The 23687-nt window shown below is 53.1% G+C and overlaps 1 protein-coding gene and 1 long non-coding RNA gene across 5 annotated transcripts in view; one reads left to right on the forward strand and one right to left on the reverse strand.

Annotated features, from left to right (window-relative positions):
• Chst8 (carbohydrate (N-acetylgalactosamine 4-0) sulfotransferase 8) overlaps window positions 1-11654 on the forward strand; it is a 128828-nt gene extending 117174 nt beyond the window's left edge. For all 4 annotated transcript variants that reach the window (XM_005399989.2, XM_005399992.1, XM_005399990.1 and 1 more), the window contains 2 exons: window positions 9390-9427; window positions 10115-11654. In XM_005399989.2, the coding sequence (XP_005400046.1) occupies window positions 9390-9427; window positions 10115-11221 (1145 nt within the window). In that variant the 3' untranslated portion in view covers window positions 11222-11654. The remainder of the gene's footprint in view (window positions 1-9389; window positions 9428-10114) is intronic.
• Window positions 6195-17303, reverse strand: LOC102028074. The gene is made up of 3 exons (XR_263381.1): window positions 17203-17303; window positions 6767-6964; window positions 6195-6432 (listed from the first exon to the last, which is right to left on the reverse strand). It is a non-coding gene; the product is annotated as an uncharacterized LOC102028074 (long non-coding RNA).
• Window positions 17304-23687: the final 6384 nt, after the last annotated feature.

Below are 23687 nucleotides of genomic sequence, written 5' to 3' on the forward strand. Positions count from 1 at the left end.
TAGAGCTGGACAGATCATTATCTTTCATTCAGGCCACCTCGGTAATGAGGCTGCCCCACTGGCTGCCTCCGATGGCCTGACTCTGGTCCAGCAAAGGACGTGCTGCACATTTCTGTCCCAGGAGCACCTAACACGGGGCAGGGCCAGTTGCCGTGGTTGGCACTTTTCTGGCAAACAGACAGCCTCTCTGTGGAGCCTCCTTGGCTTCAGGCTCCAGCATGACTCAGTTACTTCCTAAAAATCCTCTGGCAAGAGTTCACCTTTATTTAGGGTAAAGTAGGCCTGTTCCTGCAGAGCTGGCTGGAGAGTGATCACCAGGAGTCTGGTCCCCCAGACCCTTGACCCACTCTGGGAGCTATGCTGAGAGTTGTGGCTTCTCAGGGGCTGCAGAGGAAGGCAGGACTCAGGCCCAGGCCCACTTCCTCAACCCTGCCTTCCAAGCCCTGCTTTCCCTCTGAGATGTTCTGGTCCCCAGCCCTCCGGGCCCCAAAGAGCCATGGGCTCCCAAATGTGTTCTGTGCACATAATCTTCCCAGCTCCTCTGACCTTGTTCCCCTACTTCTGTGCCCTTGGGGTGTGTATGCATGGAAGACCCACAGCCACCCCAACTCAAGGCTGGGCTCTCCCCCTGCACACGACGTGGTAGCAGCATCCACCAGCTGCTCAAGCCAGAAACCAGAGTTCTTCACCCAGCTTGCAGCCAGCCCCAAGGCCTGAGGTGAGCTGGAGACAGCCCACAGGGCCCTGTTACTGATCATCTGTGGCACAGTGCTGTACTGGTGACTCCTGAAATACCCATCGCGTCGTCCTCACTGTCTCATTACCATCCAGGCCCCAGACATCCCCTGCTTGGGCGGTGGCAGCATCTGCTGACCTATCTTGCTGCTCTGGCTTTGTTCTTTCATCACACAATGGCCTTTAAATTCAAAATAACTGCACAGTTTAAAGCCCTTCCAGGCTGCCCTGGGCCTTAGAAGATAAGGGCTAGAGCAGTGATGGCAAACCTTTTAGAGCTTTCAGCCATACAAAGAGTTTGCTGCAGCACGCGTGCTTTAGGTTCACTACCACTGGTCTGGAGCCTTTGCCGGGACTGTGAGGACATTTGCTTCTGGTCCCCACCACCTCCATGGTCCTGCCTTTTCTGGACACTTCCATCTCTACATCCATCCCTTCATTCTACATGCTCTGCTCTCACATTTCAAGGCCACCAAACTCTGCCAGGAATGTCTTCGCCATTCCCCTTGTGTGTCGTTTATTGTCACTGCCTTCAGGAGACATCACCTGATGCCCTGGGCTGCCTGATGTTACCTGCTGGTGCCGCCAGCACACAGTGAGGGAGAGCAGGGGCCATGACGGTGCTGTTCATGGTTTAGACGCTGTCACCAGGCCTAAGATACTGCCTGGCTCATCAGTCCATGTTGGGTGGACAGACAGATGGTGTTGGATGCCGTGACTGCTCTGCCACAGGAAGCCCTGGGATGGTGCGGCACCTGACCATTGCACACTGCACATTGCATGGCGGGCAGAGATGGGGAGCGCTGGGGGCACGTGGTGCTGCTGCTGCTGTCATGAAGCTTGTTCCTGCCCATCAGTAGCAACATTCACTAGCTCCTGCTGATCCTCCCAGGCCCATCTGCATTGAAGAACACTGCACAGAAACCCAAGGCATGGTCTTCTCTAAGTCATATGCTTGACTCACGGAGACCACCCGGGGCTGTGAACACGCACGCGCTCCCCCACAGCACGCCCACGTCACACACAGCAGAGGCCACACGCCTGTGTAGCACAGACCTGCGCTGTGACACATCCCCTCGATGCGTACGGTATAACGGACCAAAAGACATGCTAGTCCAGTCCCACCAACACTCACATGTGCCGGTTGTAGTGCGGTGTATGGCACATGTGTACTGGGGCCACGCACACCAAACACGGTGGGAGTCATTGCAGGCTCTGACCGACAAGTGCTTTGCCGCAGGAGCTGAGCACCCCTCCCTGACACAGGTGAGGAGCATGGGGGGCGGAATGCCCGGGACTCCCCTCCTCGGCAAGTGATGGGCAGGTGGGTGGGTGTGGGGCGGGTGGGACAGCTGCTGGGTTTGCAGACCCGGCTAACCGGCTGGCTGGTTGACTGACAGGCAGCTTGGATGCTCAGCTCTCTGACAGCTCCGAGGGAATTCACAGCTGAGGCTGATCTGACAGGGAACCACCGGGTTGAATCATGGATCCTAATCACAGGGGCGAAGGGATGGAATCACTAAACAAAACAAGTATCGGTCAGAGCCGTCAGGTGCCCATCAGCCTGAGACAGCAGGACTTCCCTCCCTTGCTGACCCGTCCCAGAGTCTCTGCACTGGACGCAAGAACTGGGTTCAGGGACACTCAGCTGCCAGGAAGGGAACCACCAGGAATTGGCATTTTGTGTCCAAAAGGCTCACACTGTGCCTGGCACAGTTCCCGCCTTCATTCGCACGTTTGTGAACTCGTGAGATGAGCATGTTTAACCCATTTTACAGAGGGGCAAACAAATACAGTGAGGCTGAGGAACAAGTCCAAGGTCACCAAGGAGGAAGCTGTCTTCCTCTTGCTTCTTTCTCATATCCTGGTCCCTCACTAAAAGCTATGACTCACAGCAGATTCTCCAGGCAAAGGGAGAAGGAGCCTTGCTCTGGGCCACCTCAGAGATTGAGGTCATTGTATGACCCTGCTGTAGTCTCAGTGAACCTTCCCAAAGCACGTGTGTTAGAGACTAACGCACAAATTCACATGCTGATTGTATTTGAAGGTGGGCAGGTGACTAGGGTCAGATGAGATAATTAGGGTCGGGGCCCCTGGATGGGATTTGTCACTTTGTAAGGAGAGGAAGAGAGCTGAGTTCGCAAGCTCTTGCCCCTTGCTTTGCAACGCTCTCAACCAGGTGGTGCGAGGCCCTCCGCAGATGCCGGAGCTGTGCCCTCGGACTTCCCAGTTGCCAGAACTATGAACCAAAGAAACTTCTGTCCTTTAGAAATAACCTGGACTTGGGTATTCAGATAAACAACAGGGACGGGACTATGAAAGACCCCACTGTGAGCGGGTCTGCAGCTGGAGGATGCTCACCACAGAGGCTGAGGCTCAAGGGTTAAGGGCACAGGCTACGGCACCAGCCCACCTCCCCGAAGGTCCACACACTGACCAGAGCCCCCTTTAGGGCCCAGGAGCAACTGACACCTGTGTAGGGCAGCCCCACTGCCTTGAACTCTATTTCCAAGGGCCCCTGCTATATCTATGTCCAGGGCATCCACAGCAGCACGACCATGACAAAGACCACTCTCCAAGCTGTGCCCTCAGAACTCAGCAGAGAATAAGCCGAACTTTTCCGTGAACACAAGTGAGTATTTAAGACCTTTTAGTGAGGTTTCTTCTATCCAAAATCTGTGCCTGGAGCCCAGGCTGCCCTCTAATTGCTGAGTGTGTTGATCTTCAGTTTTGCATCTAATCTGCATACGTTAACAGTCTGCCTAGATGAAGGTAGCAGTGCACCAGGAGGCAGCCAGAGGCCCACGGGACACTTGAACCCTCACGCTGGGACCAGGGCTGGTGGGAAGGAGCCAGAGGGGGAGGAGTGCCCATGGAGAGTGCCCATGGTGAGCCCCCGTCCCAGGAGCAGGCCCCGGCATGATGGGCTACACATGGCAGCAGGAGGTTCAAGGTCAAGAGGTACCAAGGTTTCATGACCACCCAGCCAGGGTGGGGATAGACAGACCATCCAGCTCGGGCAGCTGCTGCCCGCAGCTGAGCACCTGCTCTGGCATTTTCCACCGAGTCTTGCAGGCTCTTCCTAGGCTGTGAGGGGCTGGTTGGAGGAGCTCCTGTTGGGGGTTGGTGACTACAGCCAGAAACCCAACCTGAGTTGCTGTGGGGAGAAGACCAGCACCCCTTCCACCTCTAGCACCAGCTCTCAGACTGGGTGGCATCAGCCTTGCCACAAGCACTTATTGAGCTCCTGCTGTGTGCCAGGTATTGTGCCAGTCTGACCCAGGTAAATGAGACCTGGTCCCTCCCCTAAGGACACTGAGCTCTAGTGATCTTTTGCTAGTGACCCAAAGACCCAACCCAGCAGACAACTGTTTCTGAACCTCCTCCAGCCTAGCCCTGCCTTCTGAACTCTCTGAAACCTCTAAAGTCACATCACCCTCTCTGGGTTGAATTGTGTCCCCACAGAAATTCTGAAATCTCAACCCCCAGTACCCTTAGTTATGATTTACAAAGCCTTTGTATCTATGATTAAGTAAAAGGGGATCTTTAGGGTGGCTGTATTTCTGTATGATGTGTGTATTTATATGAAGAGGAAAGGAGTCCTGCACAGGAGGGGTGACAACCATGCAAAGAAGAGGCAGAAATTGAACTTTGTGTTACCACAAGCCAAGAACACCTGGAGCCACCCAGAGCTGGAATGGTCATGAAGGATCCTCTCTTGGAGGTTTCAGAGGGAGTGAGGTTTATAGACTGACTTACAGATCTCAGAACCAAACTGTGACAGAAAACATGTGTGTTATTTTAAGCTGCACAACTTGTGATACTTCATCACAGTAGCCGCAGTGAAAGTAGACACCTTCCATGATAGTTACCTGTAGGTACCATCTTGGCTAGGCCGTGGGATCCAGTGGTGTTGAGAAGGTATTTTTAGATGTGATTAGCATTTAAATCAGACAATGAGGACACCGGATAACCCTCCATAATGTGAGTGGGCCTTACCCAACCAGGTAAAAGCCTTAAAAGACTGAGGTTCCCTGATGAAGAAGAAATTCTGTGTCCACACCCTCCAGACTTGAGCTATAATATCAGTTCTCTGGTTTCCCAGTTAGCTGGCCTGACCTGCAGATTTTAGACTGCCAACCATAGTTGTATGAGCCGATGCCTTAAAATCTCTCTTCTTCCCTCTCCTGTTCTTCCTCCCCTCCCTTCCTTCCCCACCCTACTCCCTCACTCTCTCTTCTCCCTGCATACCTTCTGTTGGTTGTGTTTTCCTGTAGAGCCCTAATGAATCCACTTCTCATTTGGAAACTTTGCACATTTCCTGTGCAGTGGGGCCTGGCAGTGCCCTCGGGGCTTGTCCCCTAAGCGCAGGGGGCAGCCTGTCCACCTGGCTGCCTTTCCTGCTCACCTTACTTTGTGAGGGTGCATGCTCTGGTCCCTGTGCCTCGCTGCCTAGAGACTCAGAGGCCTTCCTCAAGCTCCTGTCAAGTACAGACGGGAGACAGAAGAGCAGATGCTGACACCTCCAATGCCAGGGACCTGGGAGGAGACCAAGAGTTGGACTCAGGATCATGCACGTGTGGGAGAGAATCTGCTCTGTCCCAGGCCAGCCTAACCCAAGGGAAGCAGACAGAGCCCCTTAAATGGACATGTGAATGGCAGTGCACATGTGATGTATCTGGCCACAGAGGTTCAGCCATCTCAAGGTCCAAGACATAGAAAAGTGACCAAGCAAACAGCTTGATGAGGAAACTTCAGGAGACTCAAGAAGCAGCAGTCAAACTCCATGCAGGCAGGCACTTGGGGCTGGTGTGTGGGTACATGCGCGCGCGCACGCACGCACACACACACACACACACAGAGTCTCTCTTGGCCCTGCAGTTCCCTCCAATACCTGCCCCTCTGTGGGTTTGACACCTTGCAGATAGCTCTGTCTCTCCCAGGCCATAGCATCCAGAGTGACAGGATCTCTCCCTACTGCCCATCAGGGCCTGGGACTGGAATTTCAGCAGTCAGAACCGACGTCACCTTCCTCAAGTATGATCCCCCCCACCTGAGGCTGTGGCGGGGGGAGTAAAGAGTGCATGAGGCACTTTGACCCCTTTTGAGGCAGTGAGGTCCTTTTTTATCCCTGTTGTGTACCTACACAGCCCATTCAAAAGCCTGTATCAAAACTGCTACCCTACCGGGCATGGTGGTACATGCCTGTAATCCCAGCATTCAGGAGGCTGAGGCAGGAGGATTGCCATGAGTTCAATGCCAGCCTGAACTACATAGTGAGACCCTGTCTCAAAATGACAAAGAACCTGCCACCTCTACTGGGCTCTGAGCATTGGGTATTGGGGGTTTGTGTGGGACCCAGCAGTCTCCCTGTGTCTCTGGAAAAGAACAAGCAAGGGACCCTTCTCCCCGGTAGCACACATTCTGATGAAGCCCCCTCCGCAGCCTTCCCCCAGACCTGGACTGCACACACTGTTTATTAAGAAACTGGCCTTGTACAGCATCATCAGCCTTCACCTCCCCTTAGCGGGTAACTGGGAAGCTTTTTCAGCCAAACACCAAGAAAAAACCTTCAGCCGATGAAGAGTTCAGAGCGCACAGCACATTTGGCAGTCCCCATAACTCACGCCTTGTTTATTCTCACCAGCGCTCACTCTTATCATGTTGTCTGTGTTCCAGCCACCCTGCGAATGTCATCTGTCCAGAAAGAGAAAGTGGTTGTTTATTTCTTCCCGTGCAGGGAGATGGATCTCCCTTGCAGATTTTTAATGTTGTACTGAGAGGAGGGGACAGACTACTCAGACCCTGAAAGGGGAGCAAGTGTCGGCTGACCTTGGGACTCTCCTTCCTGACTCTCCCTAGGGCGGGAATGGGAAGGTAGGAGGGCCCATGGCAGCATCACGGCACTGCCCGGAGAGGAGGCTGCGGGGGTGGCTTGCGTTGCTCAGCAAGCTCTGTTTTTATCTAGATTTTGTTTATTCAGGGCTTGGGAGATGGTGGTGGTGGCTGTATTGAGGGCAAAGCCCCTCACCCCTAATCGTCCTCAGCACTGGTCCTGGTGCTCGGGTGCGGCAGAGGCGCTGTCCAGGGTCCTGAAGCCCAGCCCCCTCCGGCGCGTGCAGACACCAGCCTCAGCATACCCAGTCCCTAGCTTCCGTTTGCCTAGAGCTGAGAGGAGCCTTTGCTTCCGCCATTATCTGAGCAGTGCGTGGCGACAAACCAGCTTCTCCTGAGGAGAAAAGGGGAACGCATTCCTTGGCAGGGGGAAAAGTGTTTTACATTTCAAGTTTCTGTTTTTATTCGAAAGTGGCTCTGTGGGGACGGAGTTCACCTTTGCCTAAGGATCTGCCACAAGGGTTGGTAACACAGTGCTTATGGCCCACTCACACAATCCACATAAAGTCTGTTCTAGTGATCTGTGACTGTTTACAAGATCCTTCTGCAGAGGGGCCGACTGCAGCCAGGTTAGCTTTATGGGAAAATAGAGCCAAGAAGTCAGAAGACTCACTCACCTCTGCCAGGAACATTCCCTCCAGCCTATGCCAAGGGCTCTTTTAAACTGGCCAGCGTCAGACAGGGCCAATCCAAGAAAGTACTTTAGACTCACAGAGTCCAGAAGTCCAGCAGACAGCACCCTTCTGTCCACCCACACAGAACAGGACCCAGAGCCATAGGGGCTGCAGCTTTGATGAGTACATCTCCATCCCACTTCCCTGACTGGCAGGATGCCTTTGGAAGTGGCTCTTCTGCTCCACTCTCGGCCAAATCTAGCATGACTCATTTGCTCCAGAAAAGGAATATAAATAAGCGCCATCACACCTTGACAATTTGACAGGAGTGACAAGCAGAGTAAATTCCCGTATCTAAGACTCTGAGGAGGAGAGGTGATTTAGCAGAGCCAGCTGCCACCACCAGAAGAAAATAATTAAGGAAACCCGGTGGTGTAGAGGAAAACTGAGTGGCTGCAGCGGGTCCCTTCTGTTGACGAGATCTGTCATCGCTGGATGCAGGAGAAAACCCCACATGACAGAGAGAACTGAGCCCTGGAAGGCCATGCTGAGGCCATCTGCAGAGAGGAGGGGATGTGAATGAGAAGGAGGGTGAGCTGGTGAGGAGGGAAATAAGCTTTGGGGCTGACGGGAGCACTGATGCAAGGCTTAAGTCTAAAAGAATCCTCTCAGAGCAAGCACCCACTGCTCACCCCAATACCACATGGAGTTCCCTTCAGTCTCTGAAAGAGACTAAAAGGCTTGTTTCCAAGCTTTCCAGCACACACACCTCACACAGGAATGCTCAGAAAGGAAGGCACACCGACCTTTGCCCAGAGAAGGGCACACCTCCTCCCAGCCCAAAGGAGTCAGCAGATGAGAGAGGTAGCATGCCTGGCATAGAAATACACATCTGTAATCCCAGCACTCTGGGAAGCTAAAGCAGGAGGATCACAAGTTTGAGCCCAGCATGGGCAACTTAGTGACATATCAAGACCCTTTTATGAAAGAGAGAGGGGAGTGGCTGGTGATGTGGTTTGGAGCAGACAATAGGTTCAATCTCCATTAGGGGGTGGGGGAAATTCAGGCAGCATGTCCAAGTTCTACCTTTGTTTCCACCTCTTGGGATTTAAAGGACATTCCAGGCAGCTCAGGGAATATGAACTTTCCATCACAGACGTGACCTTTGTCCTCCCTCCTTGCTTGCTAACAAGGGAAGGAGATGTGCGGACACAGCCCCAGACTGACCAACACGGGGTCAAAGTCATAGCTCTGCGGACTGTAAAATAACCCTGCAGAGGAATCGAGGAGGCTCGGGTCAGGGAAGACCTGATGTCCCTTGCCAGCTGGGCTCTAGCCACTGGACATCAGCCCAGTACAGACAGCGAGGGAAGTGCTGGGCCATGCAATGGCCCCCTCCCTGATCTGGGCAGCAGCCAGGACTCAGTCAGGTGTGGCTGGCACAGTGCCCCTCTGTGCGGGGCTGGAAGCTCTAGCTTCTTTAAGGGGTGGCTGCTTCTGATTGTGACTGTGCCATTTGGCAACACCTCAGAACACATTTGGCCATTCCCATGCCACTAGAGCAGAAAGAGCCCCGGCTCCCCCAGTGGGCCAGGCAGGTACTGAGAAAGGAGCCCAGGCTTCTGCATAAGCTCAGTCTTCTGTCTTCCCCAACAAACCAAAGTGCGAAGCAGTAGCCTCTGTCTACCAGACAGTCACCTCGAGGGCTTGGGGGAAAATGCATCCTGTTCCAAGTACAGAAAATCCACATTCACTAGAACGAGGGCATGGCTGACGGAGCGTGGGGAAAGGATGGACAAAGCCTTTGAAGGGTCCTTTCACGCAGCATGGCATGCGGTGAAGATAGCCTGGGAACCCTGACTTTTCCACTGGGCAGGCGTTTCAGTACACTTGGACAGGACACCCATCTGGACCTGCAGGTCATGTCAGAGATGCGGAGAAAGCTCCAGCTGGGAGCCAATGGAACCACGTCCTTGTGCCAGCCTCATTTTCCAAGGGGGGGGGCGTTAAATTGCCTTTCCAGGGAGCCTATCCCAAGCTCCCTCCACCCTGGGTGTCCACAGGGAAAGAGCCTGTAAGCGGGTCCCTGAGACCCACGTGGCACTTCTGCTGCTAATCCTGACCTTTCCTCTGTTTGCTTTTTAGGAGTAAAGTTCAACATCAGGCCACAGCAGCCCCACAAGGTAAGTTCTGAGAGTCAGATAAATCTCAGCACACACAGCCTAGAGAAAGTTGGGGAGGGCAGGGAAGAAAATTTGGAGCTCACGTTGACTCTATCCTTAAAAAGAAAAATGTGTCCAGTCCTTTCCAGGAGCCTTGGGAACAAAGCCCAGGGCTTTGGATCTATGAATTTCCCTTTCCTGTTAGATGGCTCTTTTGGACTGTGCTAATTGACACAGTAAATCTGAGCCAGCCTCCTCAGGCCACCGGCTCGCACCGCCCACCCTGGCCAGCTTCCTGGGAGGAGCGCACCATCTTGTGGCTGAGATAGCATTTCCACCTCAAGTCCCACGCTGGGGGCCAGGGATATATTATTTTTTTTTTCTTCTGGTACTGGGAATAGAACTCAGGACCTTGCTCTTACCAGGCAGGTGCTTCTGCTGCTGAGCTATGTAGCTCAACCTGCCTGGCAAGCACATGATCCTGAGTTCTATTCCCAGTACCAGAAAAGAAAGCCAAATCAAGCCCCACACTGGTGACCAGATTATGCTAGGCCAAGACTCAGGCTAGGGGGCCACACCTGCCTCTTCCCAGGAAATCTCATTCTGCAGAGAAGGCAGAAACCCCAGTCCTGGCAACAGTCTGACTTGTTGGACCTCTGTGTCCAGCTGTCCTGTCCACCTTGGTAACCATCTCCTTTCTTGTCCCAGGACCTCCAACCCGGTAGTTCCCATGATGGTGACATGAAGGTATCCACAGAGAGAGTCACACAAGATTTGTCCAGCCGGGCCCCAAGAGACCTCAAACTGCGGGTCCCTGATCAACCTCAATTCCATCCAAAGACAGGGTCCCGTCTGCGACTCCGGCAGAGACGGCGGCGGCTGCTAATCAAAAAGATGCCAGCTGCAGTGGCCGTTGTGGCCAACAGCTCATCCGAGAACCTTGTCCGCCCAGGACCCCAGACCCTGGACAGCCACTGGGTCAGCCTGCACCGGAGTCAGCAGGAGCGCAAGCGGGTGATGCGGGAGGCCTGCGCCAAGTACCGGGCGAGCAGCAGCCGCAGGCCTGTCACGCCCCGCCACGTGTCGCGAATCTTTGTGGAGGACCGCCACCGCGTGCTCTATTGCGAGGTGCCGAAGGCCGGCTGCTCCAACTGGAAGCGGGTGCTCATGGTGCTGGCCGGGCTCGCTTCATCCACCGCGGACATCCAGCACAACACGGTCCACTATGGCAGCGCCCTCAAGCGGCTAGACACCTTCGACCGCCAGGGCATCCTGCACCGCCTGGGCACCTACACCAAGATGCTCTTCGTGCGAGAGCCCTTCGAGAGGCTGGTCTCGGCTTTCCGTGACAAGTTCGAGCACCCGAACAGCTACTACCACCCCGTCTTTGGCAAGGCGATCCTGGCTCGATACCGGGCGAACGCCTCGAGGGAGGCTCTGCGGACGGGCTCTGGCGTGCGCTTCCCCGAGTTCATCCAGTATCTGCTGGACGTGCACCGGCCCGTGGGCATGGACATCCACTGGGACCATGTCAGCCGGCTGTGTAGCCCCTGCCTCATCGACTATGACTTTGTGGGCAAGTTCGAGAGCATGGAGGACGACGCCAACTTCTTCCTGAGCCTCATCCGGGCGCCTCACAACCTGACCTTCCCGCGGTTCAAAGACCGGCACTCACAGGAAGCGCGCACGACCTCGAGGATCACCCACCAGTACTTCGCGCAGCTCTCCGCCCTGCAGCGGCAGCGCACCTACGACTTCTATTACATGGACTACCTGATGTTCAACTACTCCAAGCCCTTCGCGGACCTGTACTGAGTGAGGGGCAGGGCCCGCTGCGGAGGACGGCCGCCCTGCCCACTCACCGGTGCGCAGGACTGACTTTCCTGACAGGGCTCCGCCTCTGGAGCTGAGATGTGCCCGGAGTAACAGGGCTCTGAGGATGTCAGGAGCCGTGGCTGTGGGGCGCGGCAGGGCCTGGGTGGGGGACAGAGGCCTTGGATGGGGACCCTGACCATTGTCCCATACCCACTTCCTCACTCCTTGGCCAAAGGAGGTGTGAGGACTTAGCTGCTCCAGGAGCTCAGCTAAGAGCTACGATGACCAGGGACGCCTGAGGCCCCCGGGGCCGAGAGCCCCAGCGGTAAGGGATGTCCTGCAGTCCCTTAGCCTTTGCCTTGTACAAACCATGCGGTTTGCAGCTTTTCTATGACCTAGGGGGAGGTTCTGAATAAAGCACTTGGTTTTCAGAGCAGTGGTGTCTGTGTGGCGTTGTAGGAACTTGCAGACCTTGTCCCATGCCTTCTGAACTTTCTGCTTCTCAGGACAGCCTGGCTCAGGCACCTGAGGGCCCTGCTACAGGGATTCCCGGGGCAGGAACAGCATGTGTGGGAGGACGAGGTCCTGTCCGCAGGGAGGCCCACTGGTGTCCCTTCTTGTCCATGCACCTTGCAGCGTACCCCCTGAGGCCTGCTGCAACAGGGGTGAGCTCTCAGCAAGCTTCCGGCTGGGGCTGCCCCTGGGCACTGAGCATAGGTCTCAGTGGAGATGGCTCTCAGCTAATGAATGAGGTTAAACCCGTGAACTAAGCAGGGCCTTCACCTAGAGCTATTATCTGACCTGGACTGCAACCCAAGCCCATTCACCTGACCAGACTTCCTTAGGGCTGCAGGACTGCGTATCCCGGATGAAACAGCTCTGGGGCTGGGGAAAGAGAAGTAGAGGAAACTCCTCCCCGAGACGCACACACTTTCACACCAGATATGGCTCTGAGTTTATCCAAAGCCAGTATGATGCCAAAAGGTCTCCAAGAAGTGTCTGTTGGAATTTATGGTATAGGTGTGACCGTGGCTGTGTGTGGATTTTGTCTGTAACCTGAGGGAAGTTTTGCCAGACTGTGGGCTTCTGTCTCTGCCTGTGTCTGCCAGGAGTCTTTGCCCGCCTTCGCAATCTTTCTGGGCGTCTTTCTGAGGTCCTTCTCGGGAGCATGAGCTCAGTCTCCTCACCCTGACCTGAGGAGATGCTTCTGGGTGCCTTAGAGGAAACCATGGTGCTGCCAGGGCAACAGCCAGGCTCACAGCAGTAGGGGGTGCTCCACCTCCCTTCCTGCCCCATCCAAGGGCTCTGGAGCTTCACAAGGAGGGAGAGGGCGCTGAGGCTGCTTCCTGCCTCCTTCATCCAGGAGCCCTGAGCAGGAGTGAGGCCTCCCCTGGGATTCCAGCCAGAAGCGGCCTGGACTATCTGACAGAGGGGACCAGAGGCTCAGGAAGGAGGCTACCTACAGTCGGGGCCTGAGGGACTCAGGGGACTCACAGAATGTGGACAGGCAGATGCCCATTGGCTCAGAAAGGCACGACACTGACCTGTGAAGGGGCAGGCCCCATGTGAGAGGCAGCTGGGAGAGGCCTGGCTGACAGTGACCCAGAAATAGCTGCCCCTGGCATTCCAAGCGAGACTGAACTCATGATCAGAAAGCGTCCCTAGTCATGGGTGCATTTGGTGAAGCCTGAGGCAGAGCACCACATGTCATCTGCTCAGCAAAAGGACACCCGAAGGCCCAGCTGGGCCAGCCTGCAGGGTGGCTTTTCCCCGTGCTGCCTCTCAGAGACAATCGGGATTGCCCTGGGCCGGCCCCGCAGCGTGAGTGTGTGAATGTGCACGTGCGTGTGCACGTGGCAGAGGGCAGGACAAGACATCCTCACCGTGTCCCGCTCGGGGACAGCTAGGCCTGCACACACTTGACACATTCGTCTAAGGAGCTTCCTTTCTGGATGGCGAAGAGCAGGAACAGGCAATGACCACAGTCAGCCCCTGGGGGCCCCCAGCACGCCCTCTGCCTGAAGGCCTAAGCCCCAGCCCTGAAGCCTCGCCTGGAGTTCACTGAGGTGGCGCCAGGTCCAGCTTTAACCCGAGCCTCACAAGGGTTGGGGAGGCAGACTTGACCCCTGACATGAGAAAGTACGTGTGTGTGTGTGTGTGTCTGGGGTGGGGAGGGTGTGGCACGTGAGCCAACAAATCTGTGAATGTGTGCATGTGTGTCTGTACAAGTGTCCCTGTCTTTGTGACAGGTATGGAAGCATGTATAAACCCATGTACGTATGCCTGGGGTGGGGCTGTGGACAGCCTAGGTCCTCCCTCCCCTCTGGGACTGTCTGGTGTGTCACTGTCCCCTACTCTGCTCTTCACTCTTCCCTGTTCTGCCCTGTCCCATCTGCTCACCCTGCTGCAGGTATAAGCTGGAGGGGACCATTTGATTAAGGACTTACGAAGGGGCCACAGGTAGGTTCCAGGGGTGGAGTAGGTCCATCAGTTTGGGAGAATAACTGCTCACACCAGCCACACGTGGTGGCGCACACCTGTAATCCCAGTACTCAGGAGGCTGAGACAGGAGGATTGCTTCGAGTTGGAGGCCAGCCTGGGCTACAAAGTGAGTTCCAAACCAACCTGAACTACATAGCGTGACCCTGTCTCAAAAAAATAAAAAGAGTAACTACCTAAACCCCAGTGCCCCACCACCCCCCAGTTGGGTCTCTCTGGGATGACCCCCGTTGAAGTCCCTACCAGCCTTTTGTCTTTGTAGGGCTACAGCCTCCCTGGATGTGGGTCCTACTCTCTGACCAGAGGAGAGAACAGATGTCCCAAAGTCTAGGGTCTGTCCTGAAGCCTGAGAGCCCCAAGGGCCTTGAGTCTGGGGGAAGATGAGATGTGAGACCCTGACAGGCAGACAGGTGTGAGTAGGCCCTGGGATGGGGAACAAGCAGGTGGGCGCGGGGAGAGGACAGTGCGCGAGCCCGGCTGCTGTGCTGGTCAGGCCACCGGCTCTGATGCCCTTGGGAGGCTGGCGCTGCTTCACACAAGGGATTCCGCTGTGAGAGGACCGCAGGAGGGACCGGACGGGGCGGGGAGGCGGGTGGGCTGGGCCGAGGCTGCTCCCACCCTTTCCCCACCCTCAGGAAGAGGAGGGGAGGGAGAGCAGGCTGGAAGACTTAAAGCCTAGGGCAGGGGCAGAGGGCGGAGGGCTTCCTGCTGTGCAGCGGGGATCAGAGGCTCATAACCAAAGGGTGTGGCTGCCGGGCCCCACCCTCGGTGCATTGTTTAATTACCCCTCTCCCAGCAGCCCTGTCCATACGTGCCTCACCCTGCTTTACCGACGAGGAGACTGAGACACAGAATGGCCTGGACAGAGCTGCGAAGCCTCAGGAGTTGGAGCTGGAGCTGGAGCTCTGTGCAGAGCGGTGTGGCCGCGGCCCGCTCTCTAGTGCCCGCCCACCCAGCTCGTCTCAGAGTGCCTGAAGTCTCCACAGGCGCAGAGACACTCTGTAACCACCAGGGGGAGCTAAGTCCTTGCTCCTGAGCAGGACCCGGAAATCCCTGACTCGGCCACGATGTGGCAGCAACACTCCGACTGTGCGCGGCTGTAGGTGGGTGGTGCATCTCTAGGCCTGAGGGAGGGTGCATTCCCAGCCACCCTACCTTGGGCACTCACATCTGGCCTCCCCAGTGTTTCTGGGCAGACCCCGGGAGTCACCCCTGAACCCAGCAGCTCCCGGGGACCTCCTACCCTAATACCCAACTTCCCAGCTCCCAGTACCCCTCAGCCTAACATGGGCCTAGGACAGGGGCAGCATCACCCACTGAGGAGTGTCCTCCACTCTCCAAGACGGAATGCCAGGCCTTCTCTGACCTCACCCACAACACACACAAGTGCACGCAGATAGGCGGGCACACAGATACACAGGCAGGCATCAACACACACAAGACATACCCAGACGGACACAAACACACACATGCACTCATGAAACCGTGCACACAGAGTGAGCTGCACATGGACACACGCGTAAACACAACTACACACATGTGCTCTGGACCCAGCCTCATTGTCTTCTCTTCTCAGAAGCATCACCAGGCACGCACCCCTGGCTTCTCCAGCTTTCCCAGCTGCAGGAGACAAACTGGAATCACCCCACTCTATAAAACAAGAAAGCCAGCCTGGTGTGGTGGCACAGGCTTGCAGTCCCAGAACTCTGGAAACTGAAGCATGAGGATCGCAAGTTTGAGCCCAACCTGGACAACGGAGCAACTTAGCAAAACCCTGTCTATAAATAAATAAGGGATGCAGCTCTGTGGGTAGGCCCTGGGTTTAACCCCCGTAGCAGAAACCAGTCCCACACCCCCTCCAGCCCGTGCCGCATTTCTGTCCTCTCCTCCCAGCAAACGCTCTGCTGCCTCGCTCCGCAGCCTCCCTTCGTTCTGGGGGCATGGTCTGCTCTCTACCCTGCTGCCCAGCCATGGGTTGAAAAGGCATCTTCAGCTGCCCCTCGTTCTGGATCCCACAGCCCCCCACCCTCCACCCAACTTGCACACCCCCTGGGGGAGCTCGGTACACACTTGTGCTGCACTCCCAAGTTTGCTCCTCTGCTGCCCACACCACCCCGCATGTATCTGGGAGTGCCTCAACTGCCCCATCCCACCTGCTAGGCACAGCCCACCTTGGCCATGCTTTTCCCAGGCTGTCCACTCACACCAACCCTGCGTCTCTCTCTTTCGCCCTGCCTCCTAAGGGCACGACAAGTCCAGTTTCCTCCTCCCTCTCTCTCCAAGGCTGTGTGCCCCCCTCCACTGTTCCCTCCTGCTGTGGCTCCTGAAGCAATAACTGTGCTATTTACTTATTTACGAGTTTACTTGGAGCTACTCGAAGCATTCAGGTATATTTGAAATGTACATATTATATATAAAATTTTATTTATATACTATATATTATTATGTAATATCTAAATATATAGCTGAATCTCAAAACTAAATTATGTAAGACTATTTTGATATAAATTATTATATAATTAAAACATAACTATTTTAATTACACATAAATAAATATTACATCTAAATTATATATCTAAGCAGGGCATGGTGGCGCACACCTGTAATTCCAGGAGCCATAGGCTGCGGAGGATCGCTGCAAGTTCGAGACCAGCCTGGGCTACAAAGTGAGCTCAAGGCCAGCCTGAACTGCATAGCAAGACCCTATCTCAAAAAAAAAACTATATCTCTAAATGTGTGTACCATATAGGTTATCTTATTTAACCTTCACTACCACCCTTTAAGATAAATATAATACAATTATATCCTATCCGTTTTTTGTCTTGTTTCTGGTACTGGGACTTGAATTCAGGACCTTGCGCTTGCCAGGCAGGCACTGTGCCACTAAGCTATATCCCTGGCCCTCCATTTTTTTATAGATAAGGAATTTGAGACACAGAGGGTAAACAATTTGTCCAAGCCACACAGCTGTTAAAGTAATATTGCAGGGTTCAAAGCCCAGCACTTTGGCCTGGTGACCTTGTTCTTGCCCATTGGCGTGCTTACTGTCTCTTTGGTGTCACAAGGAGGTAAGAAGGCTTTGTGACAGCAGATTGTAAATTCACTGATCGCTGCAGCAAGGGAAAGCCATGCTCTGCCCAGAAACAGGGCCGCCCCAGGCAAGTCCCACTTGAAGTTTCTTGGGATGGAGTTGCCGGGTCCCTAGTGTGCCGTCCTGCTGCTCATGGACAGCACGGCAGAGGTGAGAGCTAGCGCCTCCTGCGCATGTGTAATAAAGGAGGGAAGGGGACAGAGAACCACAGTTCAAGAGGAACGGTCAGGACAAAGAGAGAATCTGTGACCATGGACAAGGTGCCACCTCCCATGGTGACCGGTAGATTATAGCCAGTGGAAGGGCGGTTAAGATGGGTAGAGAGAAAGGTCCCAGCTGGAGATGACATGGGCTGCGGGGATGGAAGGCAGGTCACATCCCATAGACATACCTCTTCATCACCCTGTGAATGAAGCCACTGCCATCCTACGCCGGTGTCTGTGCCAGCCGATCAGATCCTGCCTGCTCACCTGCCTCTGTCTGCCGTGCTGGCACCTGTGCCAGCCTGTCTGTGACTGCCTGAATGCTGCTTGTGACATTCTGTGTATCAGTTTCTGTCTGCCTGGGTAGACAGCAGTTGCCAGGGCTACAAGCCAGGCTTGTCCTTGGGGTACAGGGCCTGGAGTAGAGGTGTGGGGTGGAGTGAGTGAATCTGGCCACCACCAGCTGGGGTGGAGTATAGGGCTGCTGATGCCAGGAGTCTTCTTGTGGGGAGGCTGAGACAGGGGGGTGGTCACGCCCAGAAGCTCAGAGACCTGCTGTCCCATCCGGGGAGGAAAGGAGAAGGCCAGTGAATCTGGGCCAGGAGGGGAAGCTGCCTGCTTATTCTCCAAACCCATAGGCTGAATTTTACTTTTCCTTTTATTTATTTCTCCTTCTTAAATCCTGTTTCTCTCCCGGAGGCATCTAATCTATTATTTAACATTGGATTGTGCGATTGAAACTCCCAGGCAAATTGAAAATTATTTGTGTTTGAGGTTTCAGGCATGAAGCTGAGACAACCATTTCTGGGAGATCCTGGGAACTCAAGCAAAGCCAAGAACGCGCAAACAGCTCCGCTCTTCCAAAGGGCCAGATGGACCAGGGTGGGTGGCGCAAGGGATTGAAGGCCCTGGAGGCCTAGGGCCCTGGCTGTGCTCAGGCCGGGCGCACCTAGAGCTGCAGCTCAGGGGTCATTAATCTCCACGTAGCATTTCACTTGGGAAATGCTGTCGAAGCCTCCCATGAGCCAAAGTCCTCAAGAGGCAGAGCAGGTGCAATCTGTCACTGCACCCACCCTGGGGGAAAGGCCTCGGTCACGGGAAATTAATGACACAGGGACAAGGGCTTGCCATCATTTTTCAGAGGTTGGCTCTCCATGGACTTGCAGCCAGGGTACTGGGCCCAAAGGAGTTAGCAAGGAGCTGGGATGCCGATGTGACCAAGAGGCAGGGTTTGGGGTGGGCCTGGGGAGTGCAGTGACTGGGTCTTCTGGGCAGGACACGTGACATCAAACCACTAGGTGTGAGGGCACGAATCAGGACCACCCCGGTGGATGGGGCTGGGGGAGACACGGTGGGCACAAGCCCTGTGGGAACCGCCATGTACACCCCGCACCATATGTGCAGGGAAAGGGGTGGCATCACAGATTAAGTACAACCTTGTAGGCCCTCCATCCTCACTCCATTATCCTGGGGGTTAGGGTTTCAATGGAGACAATGTTGAGGAGATGCAAACATCCAGTCCAAGGCAGAAGCCAGCCACGCACATCCTGACATTTAGAGCAGTCACCTGTGTCAGGCTGTGTGCTAAGCACTCATTTCGTGATGCTATCCATGTGCTCCCAGCCTGGAACCTGGTATCCCCGACCCCAGTGCAGAGGGGCAGAGGGTTCCTCACTTACCCTCCGTCACCCAGGTGGTCATGAGAGCTCCCACTGCCCCAAGGAAACACTGGCCTGCTGCAGCCTTGGCCACAAACCCTAGCAGTACACAGACCCCAAGCTGTTCTCTCTCATCTCTCCCCTTCCCTTGGCCTGCTTTGTGAGTGACACCTGACTCTGTCCTGCTGCTATATCCACAAACCTCTCAGGCCCCGGGTCTAGTGTCTGGCCCCAGGACTGTGCCGCCATCCGCACTTTCTCCTTCCCCCTCTGCAGAATTCTCAAAGCCCACCCCAACCCGCTGTGAACCAGAGCCAGGCGCAGAGACCTAGGGTTTCTGAGCCAAGGCCCACAAGTGGATTCAAGCTAATGTGAGTGTATTTAGCATAAATATAATTTTTCACCCCACAGAATGCATCCCCCTTGCAGGGTACCATCCCCAAACACAAACAATCCTGCATCTCAGTCAGTCCCCAAGGAGAAAATATGAACGCCACATCCTAGACAACAATAACAAGAATTAGAACGTATTACAGCTGGTGCCCTTTGGTAGCAAATATAGAAAACTGATAAACCAACAGCACCAACTTCAGGCGGAGAGGACCTTCTGAGGTCCAAAAGGTGGGGACATACATAGCTGGAAGGCAGGAACCCAAGGCCTGGGACCTTGAGTACCGCCAAATCTCACTCTACAGGGGTCAGTTCTGCTGCTTCTGTGGGCTGTTTTGTGCCTCTGCGTCCCCTTGTGTATCCACCTCCTGTGCTCTTTCTGTGCCCATGGCAGAAACACAGCCAGGGAGCACATGGTGGGTCTTGCTGCCCAGGGTGGACCTGGCCTCCTCTCCGTTCTTTGTCCCATCCCCAGCAACTTGTGAGGCCGGCAGTTTCACCTCTAAATTCCGCCCCCCAGAAACTGCAGGTGGAGGGACAATTCTAGGCATGAAAACACTCACTGTGCCCTCCTATGAACTATCAAAGCACTGGAAGCAGCTTGCATATTCATCAAGTAGGGAAACGCTTGAACAACACAGGATCCAGACTACCGAATACAATGGGGCCATGCATAGGAAAGCAGAAGGCTTTTTCCTACCTTTGTTCAACAGACACATTCCAAGGATCAACAGGTGTAAGATCCACTATGCCCAGTGTAAAACACTCAACACAGGAAAGTCAACCCCCGTCCATTGAGGGAGTTTGACTCCAATAAACATAAACAGTAATGTCCTCAAGTGTAGTAGCCCTTCCCCCAGCTTTGATGGAAATAATCTTAACAGAATAGTTGGGAGAGGTTTCCTGAAGGAAGTAGCTATGGAGCCAAGATCAGAAGGACAAGTGGGAGAAGGGAAAAGCAGGCAAATGTGCTGGGGTGAAAGCCTGTGTGGCCAGATGAGGGGAGAGGCACTGTGTGGATGTTATGGGTGGCCACCCAGAACCCATCACACATGAAGGACTTCTCCCAATAGGCACAAGAGGGCTGTCAGCTCTCTTAGGGATTGTCTAAAAACAGCAGACCCACACCCAATGACTCATCTAACCCAAAGGGGTACAGGTTTCCCCACCCCAGCAATTCAGACATCCAGTCTCAAAGCTCCATGCACATTCAGCTGAAGCACCTGTGGAGACTGTGTCTATGGTAGGCAGGATAAAGCAACCCTCCATACACACACACACACACACACACACACACACACACATAATCTACAGTCAAATCCTCGGAACCTGTGTTTGCTGCCTTATTTGGTAAAAGGAGCTTCTCAGATGTGATTAGGGACTTTGGTGAGATGATCCTGGATTATCCAGATGGGCACCTTGTAATCACAAGTGTTCTGTAATAGGGAGGGAAGAGGATCAGAGTCTGAGAAGATGGGACAATGTAGAGAATGGAAGCACCCAAGGAGGGTGGGAAGCCTCTAAAACCTGGAAACCACTACGGAAGAGACCGTTCCCCATAGAGCATCAGGAAGGAACACAGCCCTGTAGACCCATTTTGCACTTTTGAATTCCAGACCTATGAGATTTTAAAAGTTTGTGCTGTTTTAAGCCACAACTTTTGTGAGTATTTGCTACACCAGTAAGAAATGAATGCAGTTACAGCCCAATTTCTTCCTCAGCCTGCAAATGTGGCGCCTGAGAGCTCTCCTTAATAGCCTTCCTCATGCTGATGTCTTCCAAGTTCTCCTAGGAAACCCAGCCTGTCCCAGTGTGAGAGAATGGTGCTGGGTGGGATGTTGAAATTTGATCCTCCATCTCACCATTGCCTGGCAACAGTGGCAAGTGGAGCAAAGACAGCCCCTGTCATAAGGTGATGGTGCAACTGTTAAGATTTTTGACCATTGGTGAGTTGGGTTAGCTTACCCCGGGAAGGAAATGCAGTGGTGCGGGCAACCTACCAAGCATTGGAGAAATATCAAGAGAAAGCAAATTCAGGGCTTTAGGTGGTTATTGCTAAGCTTGACTAACACTTTTGGGGGAAAAATAATGAAAGGCTGAGAGCAGGAAAGAGCTAAATGTGAAAGCCAGAAGGCTTCCTCTGTGGCACGGAAGGAGGATCTCTTCCATGCTTGCCCCTTGCTGACAGAGACAGCAGGGGACCTCAGAATAGCAAGTTCCAAGTAAAGTTAAACCCTCCACCTCAGCAAGTCTACATGCCAAGGTCACGCTCGGGTTGGGAAAGACTGGAACCCTGACACTGGAGACATCTTAAAGCCTTTGAGCCTCCAGATATAGCCCATTCCTCCAGATTAAGAATTAATGTACTTTCAAAAAAAAAAAAAAAGAATTAATGTACTTTCAATCCTTGAAGAAATGCAGAGGTCCCTGTCCTGTAGGACACTGTACCTCCCCTTCAGGACCTGCTTCCACTTGTCTTTTGGCTACTGGGACAATTAGTGTAACTGGGCTGCGGAGATGCTGGGCTTAATAACAAAGGAAGGAACTATAGCCCCAAAGGAGCTTTGGGACATGTAACTGACACATACAGCAGGAGCCAGGACTGGATTCTAAAGGTGCTTGGTTCTTGGGAGACCATGAGGGTACCTAAGGTTGGGGTAGGTTGGAGAATTTATGAATATAGAAATCCTTTCCTGAGACACAGGATTCCATATCTGGCAGGGAGAACAGGAATGGTATGAAAACACTGTTAGGGTGGCCTAGAAAAGCATGGAAAGAGTAATGGCCCATAGACTGTGAGCTACAAAGGCTAGAATTGCAATGTTTTATGGTGGAAAAGAGGATTAAAACACTCAATGAAGTGGGCACGTCCAAGCAAAGATATATATATAAGCAAAGATATATGTCCAAGCAAAGATGTATATAAAGCCAGGAAGAAAATAGCAGAGCCATGCTCTCCACTGAAAACTCCACTAACCAATGCAACAAGGAACATCTACCATGAAGAAGGCCAGCATCAAAAAGAGGTCAGGTGGAGCTCATCTCTGTAGGCCAGGGGTGCTGGGGAGAGGCTCTGGCAGGACCTGGATCACTGACAGCAATGAGGACAAGAAACACCATAAATCCAGTGGTGACATGTAAACATCAGGAAGGTGGTGGATACAAGTATGCAATGTGTGGCAAGGTCATAGTGTTACCCAAGGTCACCTGACCTGCAGAGGGTTATGGCATGGTTAATAGAACAAGCTCTTCCCTGGGGGAAAAATGGATAGAGAGCTGACAACTGTACTACTTAATCTGCATGATCAAAAGAAATCAAGAGTGGAAATCATCCCAGTCTAAAGAAGAAGGGGGAGGAGAGAGAGGAGAAAGAGTAGGACGACGAGGAGGAGGAGGAGGAGGAGGGGAAAGGAGAAGTCCTGAAGGCTGGAGATGTAGTTCAGTGGCAGAACAGTTTCCTGGTATGCCTGAGGCCCTGGTTTCAATTCCCAGCATCACTAAATAAATAAATAAATAAATAAATAAACAAATAAACAAACATATGTTATGATTTCTTACCCAGTAATACCCAAACAATTACTTATAATAATAGTACATCCCTCCCACCCAGTCCATCTTCTCCAAAAGATACTTGGGGGAAAAGAATATTTAAATGAGTCTAGGACTGTTGGACAGGGTCTGAGCTGATTTAACTACTGTGAGACCTGCTGTATCCTAGAGACTCTCCAGCAGAATTAAATGCTTAAGCCATAGCTTCCCTCAATGGCCCGTTTCCTGGTGCCCAAATGTATAACCAGAATAGACATCCTCATAGTTGGCATGATCCTCACATTGACCCTCTGGCCTGTAGGGGGAGAGATTTTTAGTGAAAAAAGCAAAGGAGAAACCTCTGCAACCACCCTCTGACCTCTTTCAACGTAGTAAATAAAAAATGTTATCGCATTACTAAGGGGATGGCAGATATTAGTGCCACATTTCAAGACATAAACGATCAAGGGTAGAGTCACTGTTATATACTCATTGAATTGACCAGTTTGGCCCCTGTATAAACCAGACAGACTCTGAAGGAGAATAATGAACTACTGAAAATTCAGCTAAGTAATCCAAAGTAAAACTGCTTCCCAAGCATGGTCTCCTTGCTTGCACAACTTATCGTGGCCTCCTTGAGACCATAATGGTAAGTGAGATAAATCAGACACACAAGCTTAAACGTTGCATGGTTTCTCTTATGTGAGAAACCAAAATATCAATAAAGAGCAAAATAAAAGACGGATTCGAGAAATAGGGAGATAGATCTTCTGCAAAAAGGAAGGGGACCAAGAGACGGAAGGAAAGGGAAAGGAGGAAAGGGACAGGGATGGAAAAAGAATTAAAATGTATTACGTACATAATACCAACTCCTCACAAAGAACGTAATCAGTATGTACCACAAATATAATAAAAAGCAAAAACAAAAGTCCAAGTTACTGAGATCTCAGTGCACGACATTTGGCCATCCCCATCAGAGAACAGTTTGCCTTCATCTGGAATACATAATAGTATACATTTATAATCCTGACCCAGAAATATGTTAGCTCTTCAGCCCTGTGTGCAAGTATAGTCCAAAATGACGTTGGACATCCTGC

Source organism: Chinchilla lanigera, unplaced genomic scaffold, assembly GCF_000276665.1.
Source record: "Chinchilla lanigera isolate Chin_1 unplaced genomic scaffold, ChiLan1.0 scaffold00067, whole genome shotgun sequence".
NCBI classification, from domain to species: domain Eukaryota; kingdom Metazoa; phylum Chordata; class Mammalia; order Rodentia; family Chinchillidae; genus Chinchilla; species Chinchilla lanigera.